Raw genomic sequence first — 21,053 nt, forward strand, 5'->3', positions numbered from 1 at the left:
GAGTGGTCGAGGCATCAGAATTGCATCTTTAACAGTCCGATGCACCACTCAATGACAGCCCTGGTGACCTCATGGACCTTGTTACATCGGGTCTCCAGCCCTCCCATGGCTCCCCGCCTCACATCCCCTTACATTAGTCACCGGTCTCCGTACTGACAACATTAGCCAGGTCCTAAGCGGATACCCCTTATCCCCCTAGAGCCATCCGGCCATTAGGGGGTGTCCCTCGAAGATGCCAGGGATATCCGACTGCCCCAGGATGTAGCTGTCATGCGAACTCCCCGATGCCCCAGAGCATGCAAGGCAGCATGCGTGGCATCTATTACCCCCTGGACGTGGGGAATCCCGGCGATGGCAGAGAATCCAGCTTCCCGGCATCCTGTTGGGCTTGGTCCAGGTCGAAGTTTCTATAGTCAGCTGCCCGGGCAAACAGGGCATCCATAACTTCAGGGATGAGCTTGTGGGCTGTTGGTTGGGATATGCTGCACGTCCCCGCTCAGCCCTGGAATGATCCTGAGGCATTAAAGGTTTGGGGCTGTGGTGACCTTGACGGCCACCTGGGTATCTTCCTCCTCCACGTTGTGCCACATCCACAAGGACATGTCACAGGTGCCGCACCGTCTCTTTGTTGAGGCGATGCTTTCTGCGACACACACTGTCCGTCATCTGTTTGAACTACCAGAGATGCCTCTAGACCTTGGGCACTCGCTGGCCTTCCCTTCTGGGTCCCTCCCTGGCCTGGCAGGTGGCCGGGACCTCAGGATGTGGGGCGGGTTCCTGCACATGGAGTGCTGCCTTGAGCCTCTATCAACTGATGCCACCACCCTCTCCGGCATCTGGCCGCCTGGCCTGCTGCCAGCATTACGATGGCAGCTTCTGCAGGGTCCAATATATTATCTATCCCATGTAATATCTGCAAGGAATGGACAAGGGTGAGGGATCAATCAGTGATCACCTCCAGCCCTCCCATGGCAACCCACCTCACATCCCCTTCCATTGCTCAGGGTAGCGCCCAACACACCATGCACCCCAGCCACAGCGGTAACTCCCAGGCACCATGCCTGGACACCCAGACACCCCCTGGTAACATTACCTGGATCAGGTGCTGGTTCCCTCCCCGGTCCACACATCCACCCACTGGTGTGGGGATGTTCCCAGTGCTGAGGCCCAGCTCTTGGGTGTTTGAATGTTGCCTTTTCCCTCTGTGGTGCTGAAACCTCCAGTGTTCAGGCGGAGTGTCCTGGCCTCATGGTCTGGATGGAATGCAAGGCAGTAACTCTCACCTGCAACATGGCACGTGTACACACGGGGATCCACTTGGGGGCTGTGAAGTGCTCAGATTACAACAATTGTCAATTCCCTATTAGCAATGGCCTTCAGCTGTGCGCCCGAGGCCCTCAAGGTCAATGGGGGTCATGGGTGGTCTTCAGTGGGACAGATAGGCAGCAGCCGGAGCTGCCCCCGTTATGAGTACAGATGATCCAGGGGATGGCATGGTGGACCTGCAAGTGTGCCACCCCCCCCCCCCCCAGCCCAGGGCTGAACCCACACACTGCTTGCTGGGAGGCGGTTAGGTCGCAGACGGCCATTAGTTAAGGGGTCGTTCCATTAATGGTATGGAGGTTGGCTTTAATTGGTGATTATTGGTTTCTCGCCATGCCACAGCAAGATCCTGATTTTGAGAACAGGAGCCGGAGCGGGCCGGTTAGATTGCAAACTGATTGGCGCCTGGCGCACTTCCAGATTTTGGCCTCTCCTGCGACCTAATGACTTGAGGCTGGTGGATTTCGCCCATAATGTTCTGTCAAAGGTTAGAAGTATGAATAAAAAATACTGAAAAGAATAATATATGTAACTTGTTATACCGTCAATTCACTGTGAGACCGTGAGAACGAGTGAACATTAGGCTTTAATATCCATGAACCCGCCTGCCAGAGCCGGCTGTACAAATGGGTGCCACCCACAGGTGGCCGGACTATATATGGCCCCAGTGAGGGCGGAGCCAGAGGCGGAGACCACCGGGGTTCCAGTACAGTACCTGGAAGTAGCCCATATCATCACTTCAAGGTCATGGGTCACATCATTATACAGACAGTACAGACAGCTAATGCATTAGGTGAAATACATTCACCACATTCACCCCCTGTTAAAAAAATCAAATCCAGTGGGGGTGACGTGGGGTCATTAGAGATTTAGTCTGTCTGGAGGCCGGATCGTTCTTTTAGACCTCCTCAGCTCTGGCGATCAGGCGAGCACGGTCGTTGCCGATGGTGACTCCGGGGGCATCGTGTCTGGAGCTTGAGCCTCAGTCCGTGTGTCGGAGATGGTTGGGGAGTGGGGGTAGGCAAGGGGGTTGGCGTGCAGCAACTGGACCCTCTCGACCAGCGGGTCGAGCTTATGGCTGCTGATGTGCCTCCAGAGAAGAACAAGTCCCGAAGTTGTCAGCCAAGATGGGTGCGTTGTCAAACATGAAGGTGACCGACCGCTGGTCGGTGACGAGGGTGACGGCTAGTGCCTCCAGTGCCACACGGCCTCCACTATGGCTTGTGTTTCCTTTTTGACCGAGGAGTGTCAGATCTCGGAAGTGTGGAGGGTTCTAGAGAAGAATGCTACTGGCCTGCCCATCTGGTTGAGTGTGGCGGCCAGTGCGACGTCTGATGCATCGCTCTCTACCTGAAAGGGGGTGGACTCGTCCACTACGTGAATAGCAGCCTTGGTGATGTCGGCCTTGATGTGACTGAAGGCCGAGCGGGCCTCAGCCGTCAGGGGAAAAGTGGTGGTTTGAATACGTGTGTGGGCTTTCTCCGCATAGTTGGGGACCTGCTGGGAGCAGTAGGAGAACAGCCCCAGGCATTGTTTGAGGGCCTTGAGGCTGTTGGGAGGGGGGGAGTTCAGTGAGGGGCGCATACGGTCGGGGTCGGGCACTAGGACTCCGTTCTCCACGACGTAGCTGAGGATGGCCAGTCACGTAGTGCGGAAAGCACACTTCTCTTTGTTGTACGTGAGGTTGAGGGATTGGGCGGCCTGAAAGTTGGCGTCATGGTCCTGCTGATCATGGCCGCAGATGATGACATTGTCCAAGTACGGATATGTAGCCCGCAAACCGTACTGGTCCACCATTCGGTCTATCGTTCTCTGAAAGACCGAGACCCCGTTAGTGACGCCGAAAGGGACTCTGAGGAAGTGGAAGAATCGGCCGGCTGCTACAACGGCAGTGTAGTGGCGCTCCTCCGGGCGGATTGGGAGCTGATGGTAGGCCCACTTCAGATCGACTGTGGAGAACACACGGTACTGTGCGATCTGGTTGACCATCTCCGCTATGCGAGGGAGGGGGTACGCATCTAATTGCGTGAATCGGTTAATAGTCTGGCTGTAATCCACAACCATCCGATTCTTTTCCCCGGTCCGGACGAGCACCACTTGCGCTCACCAGGGGTTGTTGCTGGCCTCGATAATCCCTTCACTCAACAGTCATTGAGTTTTTCAAGTGCTTCGGCTGCGACTGGTCGAGGGTAACTGCCCCCAGATGCGGATAACCAGCGTGCTCGGTGGTGTCGGGGTCACAAAATGGCAGCCCCCATGAGTCACACGTGTCGGGCTGGGTCGAAGATGGTGACCAAGATGGCCGCCCCCACAAGTCGCATGTGTCGGGCCGGGTCGAAGATGGCGACCAAGATGGCCGTCCCCATCGGTCGCCTGTGTTGGTCGGTGTTGGAGCCAGCGGGCAAGATGGCGGACCCCACGAGTCACACGAGGCTGATGACGCGTCAGAAGGGGGCTTTCCGGGCAGGCACACAGCCACGTTGCGGGGCCTGCGGGCCTGTGAGTCCACGGATCGGGCCTGGTGAGTGTTCGATTTCTGGGCTTTAGGTCGGCCCAGACAGACTCTGGCGAAGTGTCCGTTTTTTCCCACAGTCGCTGCAAGTCGCTGTGCGGGCTGGGCAACGCTGCCGGGGCTGTTGACCCTGACTGCAGAAGTAGCACTTCCGTTCCCCGGGCTGGACTGGCAGCCGCGCGGCACAGGCCCTCAACGTAGTCGGGTCCAATGGGGGTTGCGACGATGGCTTCAACGAGAGGTTTGCCGCGTCCTTGGGGAACGCACTGAGGTTTTGGTAGGCCACCTCTAGCGAGGTAGCTAGCTTTTCCGTGTCCCGCAGGTCAGTGGTCCCGTTTTCCTGCAAGCGCTTCCTGATGTAGTTCGATCAGACCTCAGCCACGTAGGTGTCCCGGATCTGTAGGTTCATGTGTTCACATCCCGGTAGCTGCAGTGCCTTGCGAGTAGGGACAGTTTTTCCAGGTACTCATCTAGCGATTCCGCAGCGTGTTGACGGCGAGTCGTGAGATGCCGGGCAACACCTCGTTTACAGGCTTCACGAAATGCGCCTTGAGGGTTGCGACCACCGCCACGTACATGGCCGCTTTCTCGATCATCACAGAAATTCGATGGCTCACCCGAGCGTGGAGGAGTCGCAGCTTGAGGGTTTCAGTGGGAGGTGTTGTGAAGGAGTCGAGGTAGGCCTCGAAGCAGCAAAGCCAATATTCAAAGATCTCCTTGGCTTCTGACGTGCGCACGTCGAGCTCGCGCTTATCTGGCTTTAGAGCGGCTTTAATGATGCTGTCTATGGATATTAAATTGTTATGCCGTCAATTCACTGTGAGACCGTGAGAACGAGTGAACATTAGGCTTTATTATCCATTAACCCGCCTGCCAGAGTCGGCTGTACAAATGAGTGCCACCCACAGGTGGCCGGACTATATCTGGCCCCGGTGAGGGTGGAGCCAGAGGCAGAGCCCACCGGGGTTTCAGTACAGTACCTGGAAGTAGCCCGTATCATCACTTCCAGGTCATGGGTCACATCATCATTCAGACAGTACAGACAGCTCATGCATTAGGTGAAATACATTCACCACATAACTGTAAAGAGTATTTTGTAATTAGGGAGTCTTGTGGTGCAGTGGGTAGCATCTCTACTCCTGGGACAGGTGCTCTCTGTTCAAATCCCACTTCAGGACTTGATGGCCTTGCCCTCATTCTGCGGCCAAACAGGTTAATCAGTGTGTAAATACTTCCAATATGCCTGATGACAGAATCATAGCATTTAAATTGCAGAAGGAGGCCATTTGGCCCATGGAGTCTGCACCAGCCCTACTTAAGCCCACGCCTCCACCCTACCCTGTAACCCAGTAACATCACCTAACCTTTTGGACACCAAGGGGCAACTTAGCATTGTAAATCCACCTAACCTGCATTTCCCTGGACTGCGGGAGGAAACCGGAGCACCCGGAGGAAAAACATGCAGACATGGGGAGAAAGTGCAAACTCCACACAGGCAGCCACCCAAGGACAGAATCGAACCCGGATCGCTGGAGCTGCGAGACAGCAATGCCAACCACTGCGCCACCCTGCCACCTTTGCTTGTCGCTCAAAATGTTTGGCAAATTGCCACTCAAACTCCACTGCCATCACCTTGGCCAGGATATCGACTGTATTGGGCACAACCTCACCTGGCAAGCTTGCACCCACCACCCACCATCTTTCCTCCAACAACACTTCGCACCATAGTCGACACTACTGGCAGATTAGTGCTTGCTCCCTTTCTCCCAATATTCCTTCTTTGGGATTTCAACATCTTCTAGTGCCAACAACTCTGTTAGGATAAGTTTACACACAAGTTTCTCCAGAAAACTGGGTGAAAAGGGCCAAAAACCGAGGAGTCTAGCGGAAGCTTTCATTAACAGGGGTATTAAGTTTAAGAGCCGCGAGGTTTTGCTGCAGCTTTATAAAACCCTGATTAGACCACACTTGGAATATTGTGTCCAGTTCTGGTCACCTCATTATACGAAGGATGTGGATGCTTTGAAGAGGGTGCAGAGGAGATTTACCAGGATGCTGCCTGGACTGGAGGGCATGTCTTATGAAGAAAGGTTGAGGGAGCTCGGGCTTTTCTCACTGGAGTGAAGAACAGTAAGAAGTCTTACAACACCAGGTTAAAGTCCAACAGGTTTGTTTCAAACACGAGCTTTCGGAGCACGGCTCCTTCTTCAGGTGAATGTCATTCACCTGAAGAAGGAGCCGTGCTCCGAAAGCTCGTGTTTGAAACAAACCTGTTGGACTTTAACCAGGTGTTGTAAGACTTCTTACTGTGCTCACCCCAGTCCAACGCCGGCATCTCCACATCATGGAGTGAAGAAGGCAGAGAGGTGACATGATAGAGGTGTACAAGGTGATTAGAGGTATGGATAGAGTGGATAGCCAGAGACTTTTCCCCAGGGCGGAAATGGCTGTCACGAGGGGATATAATTTTAAGGTGATTGGAGGAAGGTATAGGGGAGATGTCAGAGGAAGTTTCTTTACACAGAGAACGGTGGGTGTGTGGAATGCACTGCCAGCAGAGGTAGTAGAGTCAGAGTCATTAAGGACATTTAAGCGACTCTTGTATAGTCGCATGGACAGCAGTAAATTGAAGGGGTGTAGGTTAGATTGATCTTAGATTAGGATAAATGATCGACACAATGTTGTGGGCCGAAGGGCCTGTACTGTGCTATACTGTTCTGTGTTCTAAGCCACCTCCCGCAAAAGCGACCTCCACCTACATGTCACCACCGGAAGTTGAGTGATGCTGTAATTCTATCTCATTCACTGCCAACTCAAGAAACACTACCACTGGCTTTCCCAAACACATCTTCATCTTCCCTGCAGGTCATCACCTCGCTGGTCCCACTCACCATCCGCACATGCCAGGCGTCCTTGTTATCTAATCTGGCGCAATGACTGAGATAGTGGGGTAGAGCTGAGAGTGTGACTGGCATGTTGTCTTTTTCAATGGTATTAGGAAACATGGAGTCATGGACCGATAAATTAGTGAGAACAAATGCTTCATCAGCATCCAGACTATTCTTTGAATGGCAGCTGATAAGAATAGCACAAAGCCTTATGTTATATTCAGAAGCCACTGGTGAGGGATCATCCATAACTGCTTGCCCTTTCTATTGGGGGTGACATGTGAAACAGCTGCAGGGAGTATTTTCCACTCCCGTTTCCAGGGTGGTTGGGGGGGGGGGGGGGGGGGGGGCAGCAGGAACAGCAGCAGAAAATCCTATGGGAGCCCCAAAATGGATTCTAGCCAGTGGAAATTCTGCGGGGGAAGTGCCGGGGCAGTTCCGTGGAGGGGAGAAGAATTTTTGTGGTGGGATGGGGGGGTGAGAAGGGGATTGAAGGTGGTTTCTATTGTTTATTTTTTTAATTGGGATTGCCCTTTAAAAGCACGGTGGGGGGGGGGGGGGGTTTGCGGGGGTTGTCCCAATTATCTTAAAACCTAAGTGGCTGCAGAGTGACGCCTTGGGACCAGTCCCTTAACTTTCTTGTGCCTGGCTAAAAATGTAGCGGCTTCCACCTTGTTTCTTGTGGGCACTGCGCCACTCTGCAGAAAAGTGAGAAAATTCTGCCCATAGTGTTTTCTCACTAGGTGGGGATATAATCCAATTCGCTCCATGATTTAGAGCATGTTAAGGATGGATCAAAACCACATTTATACTGTAGATATCAGCATGTAAGTCGACAAGTCCCTCCAAAAATGGAGGTCAACTTATTTTTTGGTTAAAGGGCAATTTAGCGTGGCCAATCCACTTAGCCTGCTCATTTTTGGGCTGTGGGGGTGAAACCCACGCAGGCACAGGGAGAATGTGCCTGGGTCCTCAACGCCGTAGGCAGCAGTGCTAACCACCGTACCACCGTGCCGCCCAAGGAGGTCAACATATATTTGAGGTATGAAAGTGAACTGCCTATGTCATTTTGAAATGTCATTGGCATCCAGTGCAAAGAGTGCTAAATTGGGGGAAGGCTAATTATAACAATATTAGGCGGGAACTGAAGAATCTAGATTGGAGGCGGATGTTTGAGGGTAAATCAACATCTGATATGTGGGAGGCTTTCAAATGTCAGTTGTAAGGAATTCAGGACCAGCATGTTCCTGTGCGGAAGAAGGATAAATATGGCAAATTTCGGGAACCTTGGATAACGAGAGATATTGTAGGCCTCGTCAAAAAGAAAAAGGAGGCATTTGTCAGGGCTAGAAGGCTGGGAACAGACGAAACCTGTGTGGAATATAAGGAAAGTAGGAAGGAACTTAAGCAAGCAGTCAGGAGGGCTAGAAGGGGTCACGAAAAGCCATTGGCAAATAGGGTTCAGGAAAATCCCAAGGCTTTTTACACGTACATAAAAAGCAAGAGTGTAGCCAGGGAAAGGGTTGGCCCACTGAAGGATAGGCAAGGGAATCTATGTGTGGAGCAAGAAGAAATGGACGAGGTACTAAATGAATACTTTGCATCAGTATTCACCAAAGAGAAGGAATTGGTGGATGTTAAATCTGGAGAAGAGTGTTATAAGACTTCTTACTGTGCTCACCCCAGTCCAACGCCGGTATCTCCACATCATAGGTCCACAGGTCACTGAAAGGGGCAACACAGGTGGAGAAGGTAGTCAAGAAGGCATACGGCATGCTTGCCTTTATTGGCTGGGGCATTGAGTATAAGAATTGGCAAGTCATGTTGCAGCTGTATAGAACCTTAGTTAGGCCACACTTGGAGTATATTGTTCAATTCTGGTCGCCACACTACCAGAAGGGTGTGGAGGCTTTTGAGAGGGCGCAGAAGAGATTTACCAGGATGTTGCCTGGTATGGAGGGCATTAGCTCTGAGGAGCGGTTGAATAAACCTGGCTTGTTCTCACTGGAACGAAGGAGGTTGAGGGGCGACCTGATAGAGGTCTACAAAATTATGAGGGGCATAGACAGAGTGGATAGTCAGAGGCTTTTTCCCAGGGTAGAGGGGTCAATTACTAGGGGGCATAGGTTTAAGGTGCAAGGGGCAAGGTTTAGAGAAGATGTACGAGGCAGGTTTTTTACACAGAGGGTAGTGGGTGCCTGGAATCCGCTGCTGGAGGAGGTGGTGGAAGTAGGGACGATAATGATATTTAAGGGGCATCTTGACAAATACATGAATAGGATGGGAATAGAGAGATACGGACCCAGGAAGTGTGGAAGATTTTAATTTAGACGGGCAGCATGGTCGGCACAGGCTTGGAGGGCCGAAGGGCCTGTTCCTGTGCTGTACTTTTGTTTGTTCTTTGACAGAGTGGATGGTAAGGGAGGTGGTATAGCTCTGTTAATAAAGGATGCAATAGTAAGCAAAGACATTGGTGCTATGGAGGATAAGGTTGAATCCATTTGGGTGGAAATCAGGAATAGTAAGGCGAAAAAGTCACTGATAGGAGTAGTCTATAGGCCAGCAAATAGTAACATTATGGTGGGGCAGGCATTAAACAAAGAAATAACTGATGCATGTAGAAATGGTACAGCAGTTATCATGGGGGATTTTAATCTACATGTTGATTGGTTTAACCAGGTCGGTCAAGGCAGCCGGGAGGAGGCGTTTATAGAATGTATCCGCGATAGTTTCCTAGAACAGTATGTAATGGAACCTATGAGGGAAAAAACGATCCTAGATCTGGTCCTGTGTAATGAGACAGGATTGATTAATGATCTCATAGTTAGGGATCCTCTCGGAAGGAGCGATCACAATATGGCGGAATTTAAAATACAGATGGAGGGTGAGAAGGTAAAGTCAAACACTAGTGTTTTGTGCTTAAACAAAGGATATTGCAATGGGATGAGAGAAGAGCTATCTAAGGTGGACTGGGAGCAAAGACTTTATGGTGAAACAGTTGAGGAACAGTGGAGAACCTTCCGAGCGATTTTTCACAGTGCTCCGCAAAGGTTTATACCAACAAAAAGGAAGGACGGTAGAAAGAGGAAAAATCAACCGTGGATATCTAAGGAAATAAGGGAGAGTATCAAATTGAAGGAAAAAGCATACAAAGTGGCAAAGATTAGTGGGAGACTAGAGGACTGGGAAATCTTTAGGGGGCAACAGAAAGCTACTAAAAAAGGTATAAAGAAGAGGAAGATAGATTACGAGAGTAAACTTGCTCAGAATATAAAAACAGACAGTAAAAGTTTCTACAAATATATAAAACAAAAAAGAGTGGCTAAGGTAAATATTGGTCCTTTAGAGGATAAGAAGGGAGATTTAATAATGGGAGATGAGGAAATGGTGGAGGAACTGAACAGGTTTTTTGGGTCGGTCTTCACAGTGGAAGACACAAATAACATGCCAGTGACTGATGGAAATTAGGGCTATGACAGGTGAGGACCTTGAGATAATTGTTATCACTAAGGAGGTAGTGCTGGGCAAGCTAATGGGGCTAAAGGTAGACAGTTCTCCTGGCCCTGATGGAATGCATCCCAGAGTGCTAAAAGAGATGGCTAGGGAAATTGCAAATGCACGAGTGATAATTTACCAAAATTCACTAGACTCTGGGGTGGGGTCACTAGACTCATGCTGCTGTGCAGAGAGACCTGGGTGCACTCGCGCATGAGTTGCAAAAAATTTCTTTACAGGTGCAACAGGTGATTAAAAAGGCAAATGGAGTTTTGTCCTTCATTGCTAGAGGGATGGAGTTTAAGACTAGGGAGGTTATGCTGCAATTGTATAATGTGTTAGTGAGGCCACACCTGGAGTATTGTGTTCAGCTTTGGTCTCCTTACCTGAGAAAGGACGTACTGGCGCTGGAGGGTATGCAGAGGAGATTCACTAGGTTAATCCCAGAGCTGGAGGGATTGGATTATGAGGAGAGGTTGAGTAGACTGGGACTGTACTCGTTGCAATTTAGAAGGATGCGGTGGGAATAGATAGGATAGATGCGGGCAGGTTGTTTCCACTGGTGGGTGAAAGCAGAACTAGGGGGCATATAGATATAGAGAAATATAGATATAGAGAAATACAGCACAGAACAGGCCCTTCGGCCCACGATGTTGTGCCGAACTTTTGTCCTAGGTTAATCATAAAATTTTGGACACTAAGGGCAATTTATCATGGCCAATCCACCCAACCTGCACATCTTTGGACTGTGGGAGGAAACCGGAGTACCCGGAGGAAACCCACACACACACGGGGAGGATATGCAGACTCCACACAGACAGTGACCCAAGTCGAAATTGAACCTGGGACCCTGGAGCTGTGAAGCAATTGTGCTATCCACAATGCTACCGTGCTGCCCTTAAGAAGAAATTAATCTACACTCCATTATTCTACCCTAATCCATGTACCTATCCAATAGCCGCTTGAAGGTCCCTAACGTTTCCGACTCAACTACTTCCGCAGGCAGTGCATTCCATGCCCCCACTACTCTCTGGGTAAAGAACCTACCTCTGACATCCCCCCTATATCTTCCACCATTTACCTTAAATTTATGTCCCCTTGTAATGGTTTTTTCCACCCGGGGAAAAAGTCTCTGACTGTCTACTCTATCTATTCCCCTGATCATCTTATAAACCTCTATCAAGTCGCCCCTCATCCTTCTCCGTTCTAATGAGAAAAGGCCTAGCACCCTCAACCTTTCCTTGTAAGACCTACTCTCCATTCCAGGCAACATCCTGGTAAATCTCCTTTGCACCTTTTCCAAAGCTTCCACATCCTTCCTAAAATGAGGTGACCAGAACTGTACACAGTACTTCAAATGTGGCCTAACCAAGGTTTTGTACAGCTGCATCATCACCTCACGGCTCTTAAATTCAATCCCTCTGCTAATGAACGCTAGCACACCATAGGCCTTCTTCACAGCTCTATCCACTTGAGTGGCAACTTTCAAAGATCTATGAACATAGACCCCAAGATCTCTCTGCTCCTCTACATTGCCAAGAACCCTACCGTTAACCCTGTATTCCACATTCATATTTGTCCTTCCAAAATGGACAACCTCACACTTGTCAGGGTTAAACTCCATCTGCCACTTCTCAGCCCAGCTCTGCATCCTATCTATGTCTCTTTGAAGCCGACAACAGCCCTCCTCACTATCCACAACTCCACCAATCTACGTATCAGCTGCAAATTTACAGACCCACCCTTCAACTCCCTCATCCAAGTCGTTAATCAAAATCACAAACAGCAGAGGACCCAGAACTGATCCCTGCGGTACGCCACTGGTAACTGGGCTCCAGGCTGAATATTTGCCATCCACCACCACTCTCTGTCTTCTATCGGTTAGCCAGTTCGTTATCCAACTGGCCAAATTTCCCACTATCCCATGCCTCCTTACTTTCTGCATCAGCCTACCATGGGGAACCTTATCAAATGCCTTACTAAAATCCATATACACTACATCCACTGCTTTACCTTCATCCACATGCTTGGTCACCTCCTCAAAGAAGTCAATAAGACTTAAGGCATAGCCTCAAAATAAGGGGAAGTAGATTTAGGACTGAGCTTAGGAGGAACTTCTTCACCCAAAGGGTTGTGAATCTATGGAATTCCTTGCCCAGTAATGTTTTTAAGATAAAGATAGCTTTTTGAAGAATAAAGGGATTAAGGGTTATGGTGTTCGGGCCGGAAAGTGGAGCTGAGTCCACAAAAGATCAGCCATGATCTAATTGAATGGCGGAGCAGGCTCCGGGGGGGGGGGGGGGGGGGGGGGGGGGGCTACTCCTGCTCCTAATTCTGGTGTTCTTGTGTTCTTATGTATGTGCAAAAACATGATTTTTGGAGCCAGAAAAACAGGGTCATCTTATATGTTGGGTCAACTCATATGCTGTGATTTATGATATTTAAACAGCACCTTTAACATAATAAAATGTCCTAGTCCTTTACAGGAGCATCCACAAATAAAATATGACACAAGCCATATTGGACATATGAGACCAGGTGACCAAAACTTGGTCAGAGGGGTAGGAAGGCAAGATAGAGAGGCGGAGAGATTTAGAGGGGAATTTCCAGAGTTTAGAACCTTCGCAATTCAAGGTATGGCCACTAATGGTTCAATGGAATGACGCTCAAGAGACCAGAATTTGATGAACGCAGATATCTCAGAGGCTTGTGTTACTGGAGGAGACAATGGAGATAAGGAGGGGTGAGGCAGGATTTGAAAACAAGTATAAGAATTATACAATCAGCACACTGCTTAACAAGAGACAATGTAGGTTAGCGAGCACAGGGCTGATAAGTGAATGGGACTTGGTCAGGTTAAGATGCACGCGCCCGATGGTGATCTCAAGCATATGGAGGGTGGAATGTGGGAGATTGACCAGGAGTGCGGAGGAATACTGTTATCGGGTCTGGAGGTAAAAAAAGGCATGATTGAGAGTTTCAGCAGCAAATGAGTTGCACAAGGGATAAAACTGGGCAGTATACAAAGGTGGGATTAGGCGGCATTCGAGATGATGCGAATATGTGTTTGAAAGCTCATTTCAAAATCATATATGGCATGAAGGCTGTGAACAGAATGGTTCAACCCCAGACTGGCAGCGATAGTGGACGAGTCGAGATAGGTGGTGGTGAGGGAGAGCTAGGCGCCATTAGCACCTTTCTCTGTCTTTGAATGAAGTCACCGAGTGGTAGCATGTAGATGAGAATTGGGAGGAGACCAAGGATAGGTCCTTGAAGGACACCAGTGATAATTGTTTGGGAACAGGAAGAGAAGCCATGGCATATGATACTCTGGCTATGATTAGATAGATAAAAATGGAACCAGGGTGAGTAATCCTAAGCAGCTAGACAACATGGGGAGATGCCTGGGGAGGATGGTGTGGTCAACCATGCCAAAGGCTGCAGGCAGGTCGAGAAGCATGAGATGGGTTTAATAGTCACAGTCGCACAGGATGTCATTTGTAACTTTTGGTACAGTGATGGGTGAAAACCTGATTTCAGGGATTTAAATGTGGGTAATTGAGGGGCAGAATTTTACAGCCCTGTCACGCGCGGCAGGGGCGGGGCCATAAAATGTAGCGAGTCACTCAAAAGTCCATTGACTTCGGCGGGATCAGAAAATACCACTAGCGAGAGGAGCTGCAAAATTCCATCCCTGGAGTTTTATGATAATTTTATGTTACATTTAGCTTCTTCAATGTTGAATAAACAAAAAAAAATCACCCTCTATTGCAAGTTTTTCCAGTGCACGTCTTTCTCCACGACTGCAGTGTGGTGGGAAACAAAAATCATCGACATTGCGTCCTGCACTTACTTGACAGGTCAACACATATTGTCCATCTAAATCATCTCCACCCTGCAGGGGAAAGAATAACAAATAAATACAAATCTTTCATTAACTACCCATTCAATTGTTCGTAATTAATGGATTCTTGGATTTGAATCCATAGATTCAGTGGAGCTACTGTCAATGTCTGCTCTCATCCATATTTCATGGTTAGGTAATAGAACAAATTTAACTTTGACCCAAAGTTATTTTGGCTTGCATTCATGCAAGATTTGTGGCAGAATTGGTGTATGATGTCATTTGGACAAGCAATGAGATTGCTCCAGGAAGAATGAGGGCACTTCCCCGGCTACACAAAGACTGCAGTATAACTGCAAAGAGTGAAGCAAAGTTAGAGACCGAACTTGCTGAAAAAGTTTTAAAATTTAATTTCTAACCTGTCAAATGTGAGCAGAGGCTGTCGACTTCACTAACTAAAGAACAGAACCTGGTGTCAGAATCATGAATCAGGTCTGTTGGCCCTGGGTCATCCTATCTGGCTGCATCACAGCATAGTATGGCAACTGCTCGGCCCAAGACCGCCAGAAATTTCAGAGAGTCGTGATCACAGTCCAGTCCATCACACAAACCCGCCTCCCATCCATTGACTCTAACTGCACCTCCCGCTGCCTTGGGAAAGGGGGCAGCATAATCAAAGACCCCTCCCACGTGGCTTACTCACTTCCAACGTCTTCCATCGGGCAGGAGATACAAAAGTCTGAGAACACGCATGAACAGATTCAAAAACAGCTTCTTCCCCCCTGGGTCACTGTCTGTGTGGAATTTGCACATTCTGCGTGTTTGCGTGGGTTCCGCCCCCCAACCCAAAGATGTGCACGGTAGGTGGCATGGCCACGCTAAATTGACCCTTAATTGGAAAAAATTAATTGGGTAATTAAATTTTTAAAATAAAAAGGTATCATTTTTGAAAATGTCACTAGAAAATTAAAAAGCCATTAAAAATGTTATATTTTTTCATGGAAACAAAGATGAAAACTGATACCTTCAAAAATAACTCACGTATTACACGTTTAATGTAGGAAAATGTCACTTGACAGCTCAGGATAAGTAGTAGAAGGAAAATAAGGGAAGTTGACAGAGGCAGGACTAAAGAGGTACTTTTGAGGATGCATTTGAAGGTGAGGGAGATGTAGCACCACAAAGGGTTTGGTGAAGGAATTCTGGATTACATAGAATACATAGAAAAGTACAGAACAGGCCCTTCGGCCCTCGATGTTGTGCCGAGCAATGAACAAGAAGGCTGGAGGCTTTGCCATTGATAATGGGATGGTGGAAGGGGAATACATGCAGTTGATCAGAGCTGGAAGAGCAGAGGATGAGGGTAGGGTTTTGTGGTTGGAGGAGGCAGCTACGGTATAGAGGGATTTGAAAATGAGATTTTAAAAGTAGATGCACAGTAGGGTGATCAAACAGCCAGTCTCTTTCTATCTACTTGATTTTGTAAAGCATGAGATCAGAAGCTTTTGGGCCTGATCTAACGGCCTCGTCCCGTCCGACTCGGGACTCACGAGGCCTCTCATGAGATTTACGACACTTGTTATGCCTCGTGAGATCTAGCAAGATCTCGCAAGGCATCGCAATCTGGATTCCGCTCTCATTGGACAAGATCCAGACTTGCATATTCAAGTGAGTAGTTAATCTCACTTGAATATGTCTATGCCGGAAATACTTTTTTTTAAAATATAATTTTTATTGGAATTTTTTACAGAAAATATAAAACATAACGACAAACAATGAAATGCAACAAAATAACCCATAATAACTGTAACACCCCCAGACCGTATCGACGCATGTATCACATCCCCCCACCCCCCCCAACCCCAATGAACAACAAAAGAACTTAAAAATAAATTAAAATTAAATAAACAAACAAACATAGTCATTGTCCGCCCCCCCCCCCCCCCTTTTCCCTCCCCCTTCCCCCCCCCGGGTTGCTGCTGCTACTGTCCCTGTACCCTATCGTTGAGCCAGAAAGTCGAGAAAAGGTTGCCACCGCCTAAAGAACCCTTGTACCGACCCTCTCAGGGCGAATTTGACCTTCTCTAGCTTAATGAAACCCGCCATGTCATTGATCCAGGTCTCCACGCTTGGGGGCCTCGCATCCTTCCATTGTAGCAAGATCCTTCGCCGGGCTACTAGGGACGCAAAGGCCAGCACACCGGCATCTTTCGCCTCCTGCACTCCCGGCTCCACCCCAACCCCAAAAATCGCGAGTCCCCATCCTGGCTTGACCCTGGATCCCACCACCTTCGACACCGTCCTCGCCACCCCCTTCCAGAACTCCTCCAGTGTCGGGCATGCCCAGAACATATGGGCATGGTTCGCTGGACTCCCCGAGCACCTGACACACCTGTCTTCACCCCCAAAGAACCTACTCATCCTCGTCCCAGTCATGTGGGCCCGGTGCAGCACCTTGAATTGGATGAGGCTAAGCCGTGCACACGAGGAGGAAGAATTAACCCTCTCCAGAGCATCAGCCCATGTCCCGTCTTCGATCTGTTCCCCCAGTTCCCCTATGCCGGAATTACTAATGGTCTCATCTCGAAGTCCCCAGCCAGGCGCAGTTTAGCACCGGTTTCCACAAACATGGAGCAGGCGTACTGGCACTTGGGGGTAGGGTCTCCCAGGCGATCAGGGGCCCACAGGTGGTTGACGTATTGGCAGAGTGGTACACTGGCACTCCTGATGACACCTGGGCGCTGCCAGCCTGGCACTATGGGGTGATGGTCTCTGTGCCACGAGGCTGCTGGGGCATCACGGCGGGGGGGGGGGGGGGGGGGGGGGGGGGGGGGGGGGGGGATGAGGCATGGTGTTATGGGGTAGGGCGTGCCAGAGTGAAAGACAGCATATGTTTTGTAAACGTTACTGGATAAAGTTGAATCATGCAGATGTGAGCTAAAACTGTTGTTGAACTTTATTTTATTACTTTGTGGGGTTGAAGTATGTATGTGTGTAACTGTACCCAAGATTAAACAGTAATTTAGAAACATTGATCAGGAACATTGTGCATTGTCTGTGGAATAAGCCTGCTTGATGGGCTGAATGGCCTGCTCTTGTCTACGTATAATTCTTCTCTAATATAACATGTAAAAATAAAATGAATTTTTAAAATCTACCTTTAGGTTTTCTGGATTTAAGTCACTCCTGTGCATTGTACTTTGCTGATAATCACGGTGATAAAGTTCAATAAGTGGATCAAAGAACTTCATGAAGACAGTGTATGATTCCGCATCTCCAGCCACACAACCCACAGCTCTGGTGCAAGAATGTTCTAATTGGAGAAGCAAACAGATAATTGGTGTCAATTAAATCCTTAGCTCCATAATAATGTTCTAAATAAGAAACATTGTTCAGGTCTTTTGTCAGGAAATCACAATAATATGAAAATCAAGAAAGGGTTCAGAGGAGATTTACTAGGATGTGGCCTGGTATGGAGGGAAGGTCTGACGAGGAAAGGCTCAGGGACTTGAGGCTGTTTTCGTTAGAGAGGAGAAGGCTGAGAGGTGACTTAATAGAGACATATAAGATAGTCAGAGGGTTAGATAGGGTGGACAGTGAGAGTCTCTTTCCTCGGATGGTGATGACCAACACGAGGGGACATAGCTTTAAATTGAGGGGTGGTAGATATAGGACAGATGTCAGAGGCAGTTTCTTTACTCAGAGTGTAGTAGGGGTGTGGAACGCCCTGCCTGCAACAGTAGTAGACTCGCCAACTTTAAGGGCATTTAAGTGGTCACTGGATAGACATATGGATGAAAATGGAATAGTGTAGGTCAGATAGGCTTCAGATGGTTTCACAGGTCGGCGCAACATCGAGGGCCGAAGGGCCCGTACTGCGCTGTAATAAGAACAAAGAACAAAGAACAAAGAAAATTACAGCACAGGAACAGGCCCTTCGGCCCTCCCAGCCTGCGCCGATCCAGATCCTTTATCTAAACCTGTCTCCTATTTTCCAAGGTCTACTTCCCGCCCATTCATATACCTGTCTAGATGCTTCTTAAATGATGCTATCGTGCCCGTCTCTACCACCTCCGCTGGTAAAGCGTTCCAGGCACCCACCACCCTCTGCGTAAAAAACTTTCCACGCACATCTCCCTTAAACTTTCCCCCTCTCACCTTGAAATCGTGACCCCTTGTAACTGACACCCCCACTCTTGGGAAAAGCTTGTTGCTATCCACCCTGTCCATACCTCTCATAATTTTGTAGACCTCAATCAGGTCCCCCCTCAACCTCCGTCTTTCCAACGAAAACAATCCTAATCTACTCAACCTTTCTTCATAGCTAGCACCCTCCATACCAGGCAACATCCTGGTGAACCTCCTCTGCACCCTCTCCAAGGCATCCACATCCTTCTGGTAATGTGGCGACCAGAACTGCACGCAGTATTCCAAATGTGGCCGAACCAAAGTCCTATACAACTGTAACATGACCTGCCAACTCTTGTACTCAATACCCCGTCCGATGAAGGCAAGCATGCTATATGCCTTCTTGACCACTCTATCAACCTGCGTTGCCACCTTCAGGGTACAATGGACCTGAACTCCCAGATCTCTCTGCACATCAATTTTCCCCAAGACCCTTCCATTGACCATATAGTCCGCTCTTGAATTTGATCTTCCAAAATGCATCACCTCGCATTTGCCTGGATTGAACTCCATCTGCCATTTCTCTGCCCAACTCTCCAATCTATCTATATTTTGTTGTATTCTCTGACAGTCCGCCTCGGTATCTGCAACTCCACCAATCTTAGTATCATCTGCAAACTTGCTAATCAGACCACCTATACCTTCCTCCAGGTCATTTATGTAGATCACAAACATCAGTGGTCCGAGCACGGATCCCTGTGGAACACCACTAGTCACCTTCTCCATTTTGAGACACTCCCTTCCACCACTACTCTCTGTCTCCTGTTGCCCAGCTAGTTCTTTATCCATCTAGCTAGTACACCCTGAACCCCATACGACTTCACTTTTTCCATCAACCTGCCATGGGAAACCTTATCAAACACCTTACTAAAGTCCATGTATACGACATCTACAGCCCTTCCCTCATCAATTAACTTTGTCACTTCCTCAAAGAATTCTATTAGGTTTGTAAGACATGACCTTCCCTCCACAAAACCATGCTGCCTATCACTGATAAGTCTATTTTCTTCCAGATGTGAATAGATCCTATCCCTCAGTATCTTCTCCAACAGTTTGCCTACCACTGACGTCAAGCTCACAGGTCTATAATTCCCTGGATTATCCCTGCTACCCTTCTTAAACAAAGGGACAACATTAGCAATTCTCCAGTCCTCCGGGACCTCACCCGTGCTCAAGGATGCTGCAAAGATATCTGTTAAGGCCCCAGCTATTTCGACCCTCGCTTCCCTCAGCAACCTGGGATAGATCCCATCCGGTCCTGGGGACTTGTCCACCTTAATGTCTTTCAGAATACCCAAAACTTCCCCCTTCCGCATGACAACTTGACAACATGTTCTATGTTCTATGCTTTGCTGGATATATGTTTTAAATAAAAACTATGTAAAAATTGAAGCTGTGTAGTAGAGAATTTGGCTTGGTTGATGGAAATTGTGCTTTTGATATGCTGGTAAACCTAACAACCCTGTAAGCAGATGTTTACCTAAGGTGAGTTGGTATCAATAGAGGATAGAAAGTCAAGGGTTTGAATAAGATGTTAGAGGTTCAAAGGAAGAGACGAAGTGAACTTTACATGTACATTCTAAAAGGTGGACTTGCAAAATGAAGGTAAAAGTGTGACTTCTACAGAGGTTAGTTCAGATAAGGGAAGACATGATGTGGCAATGCAGACGTTGGACTGGGGTGAGCACAGTAAGAAGTGTTATAACACCAGGTTAAAGTCCAACAGGTTTGTTTGGAGTCACTAGCTTTCGGAGCACAGCTCCTTCCTCAGGTGACTCATCAGGTGTTGTAAGACGTCTTACAGATGAGGGAAGATCAAAAGGGGAAACGGTACATCAGGAGCAATTTCAACCTATGCGAGTTAGCTACTTTGAGACCTCAGCCCACAGCAGGAAAAGGTGCTTTTAAACGCTCCCTCGCCACTCACTCCCAGTCAACACACAAGCATGGCAGTGCACAAACATGCTCCTTGCTTTGGCGATGCTGATCTGGCCAGACTTCTCAACGCTGTGGATGTGAGATGGGACAACCTGTTGCCCCGAGGGGGTTGGAGGACCAGCAGCAGGGCCCAATGCTTCTTGGGAGGCAGTGGCAGTGGCTGTCAGTTTGGGGAGCATGACCAGGAGGACCATTGTCCAATGTCAGAAGAAGACCAACGGCCTCCACCAAGCTGCAAGGGTAAGTTACCACCTTGCTCCTGGCATCAATTCCGCCTGCTACCCTCCCTCACAAATCACTGCCTGACACTCTGCACCCTCCGCCTCACAACGTTCTTCGTGCTTGCTCCTCAGCACCCCGGCACCCAAGAACACAACCCCTTCATGCCCAGGTGTAGTACCCACATACGCCACCTGCTGTAGATGCCCTGACCGATCAAGCATGCAGCTCACAATGCCCTCCCTTTGTCCCCACAGGAGAAGATAACCCGTAATAAGCGGGAAAGGGTCAAGACGGGATGGGAGGATGGTAGTACCAGTGATTTGAGTCCTCTCCCCCTACGAGGAACGGGCCCTGGAGATCGGGGGGTTGACCGAGGAGAGGACAGTCACCAACAGTGAGGTTGCCCTGCACCACAGAGGTGAGGATCCACTGCTTCTTCACCCAGGTTACCTGTCTCAAGTGAGTAGTTCATGTCAGACAAAATGATCCTTTCCTCTCACTGACCACATGTCCATTTTCTCGCAGGCTCTCCATCTGATGGGCCGGACCATCCGGAGTTTTTCCCCCCATACTAACCAAGAGACCACCTCGGAGGAGATCTCTGAGGATATCACCAGCGAGGTGTCACTGATATTATCCCCAT

General features: G+C 48.8%; 1 protein-coding gene across 1 annotated transcript in view; it reads right to left on the bottom strand.

Annotated features, from left to right (window-relative positions):
* LOC119973679 (creatine kinase M-type-like) overlaps positions 1–21,053 on the bottom strand; it is a 61,305-nt gene that overhangs the window by 10,356 nt on the left and 29,896 nt on the right. The window contains exons 5-6 of the mRNA XM_038812064.1: positions 17,221–17,375; positions 13,981–14,113 (exon numbers count right to left, since the gene is read on the bottom strand). Of these exons, the coding sequence (XP_038667992.1) occupies positions 13,981–14,113; positions 17,221–17,375 (288 nt within the window). The remainder of the gene's footprint in view (positions 1–13,980; positions 14,114–17,220; positions 17,376–21,053) is intronic.

The sequence above is a fragment of the Scyliorhinus canicula genome, chromosome 1, assembly GCF_902713615.1.
Source record: "Scyliorhinus canicula chromosome 1, sScyCan1.1, whole genome shotgun sequence".
In the NCBI taxonomy this organism is placed as follows: Eukaryota; Metazoa; Chordata; class Chondrichthyes; order Carcharhiniformes; family Scyliorhinidae; genus Scyliorhinus; species Scyliorhinus canicula.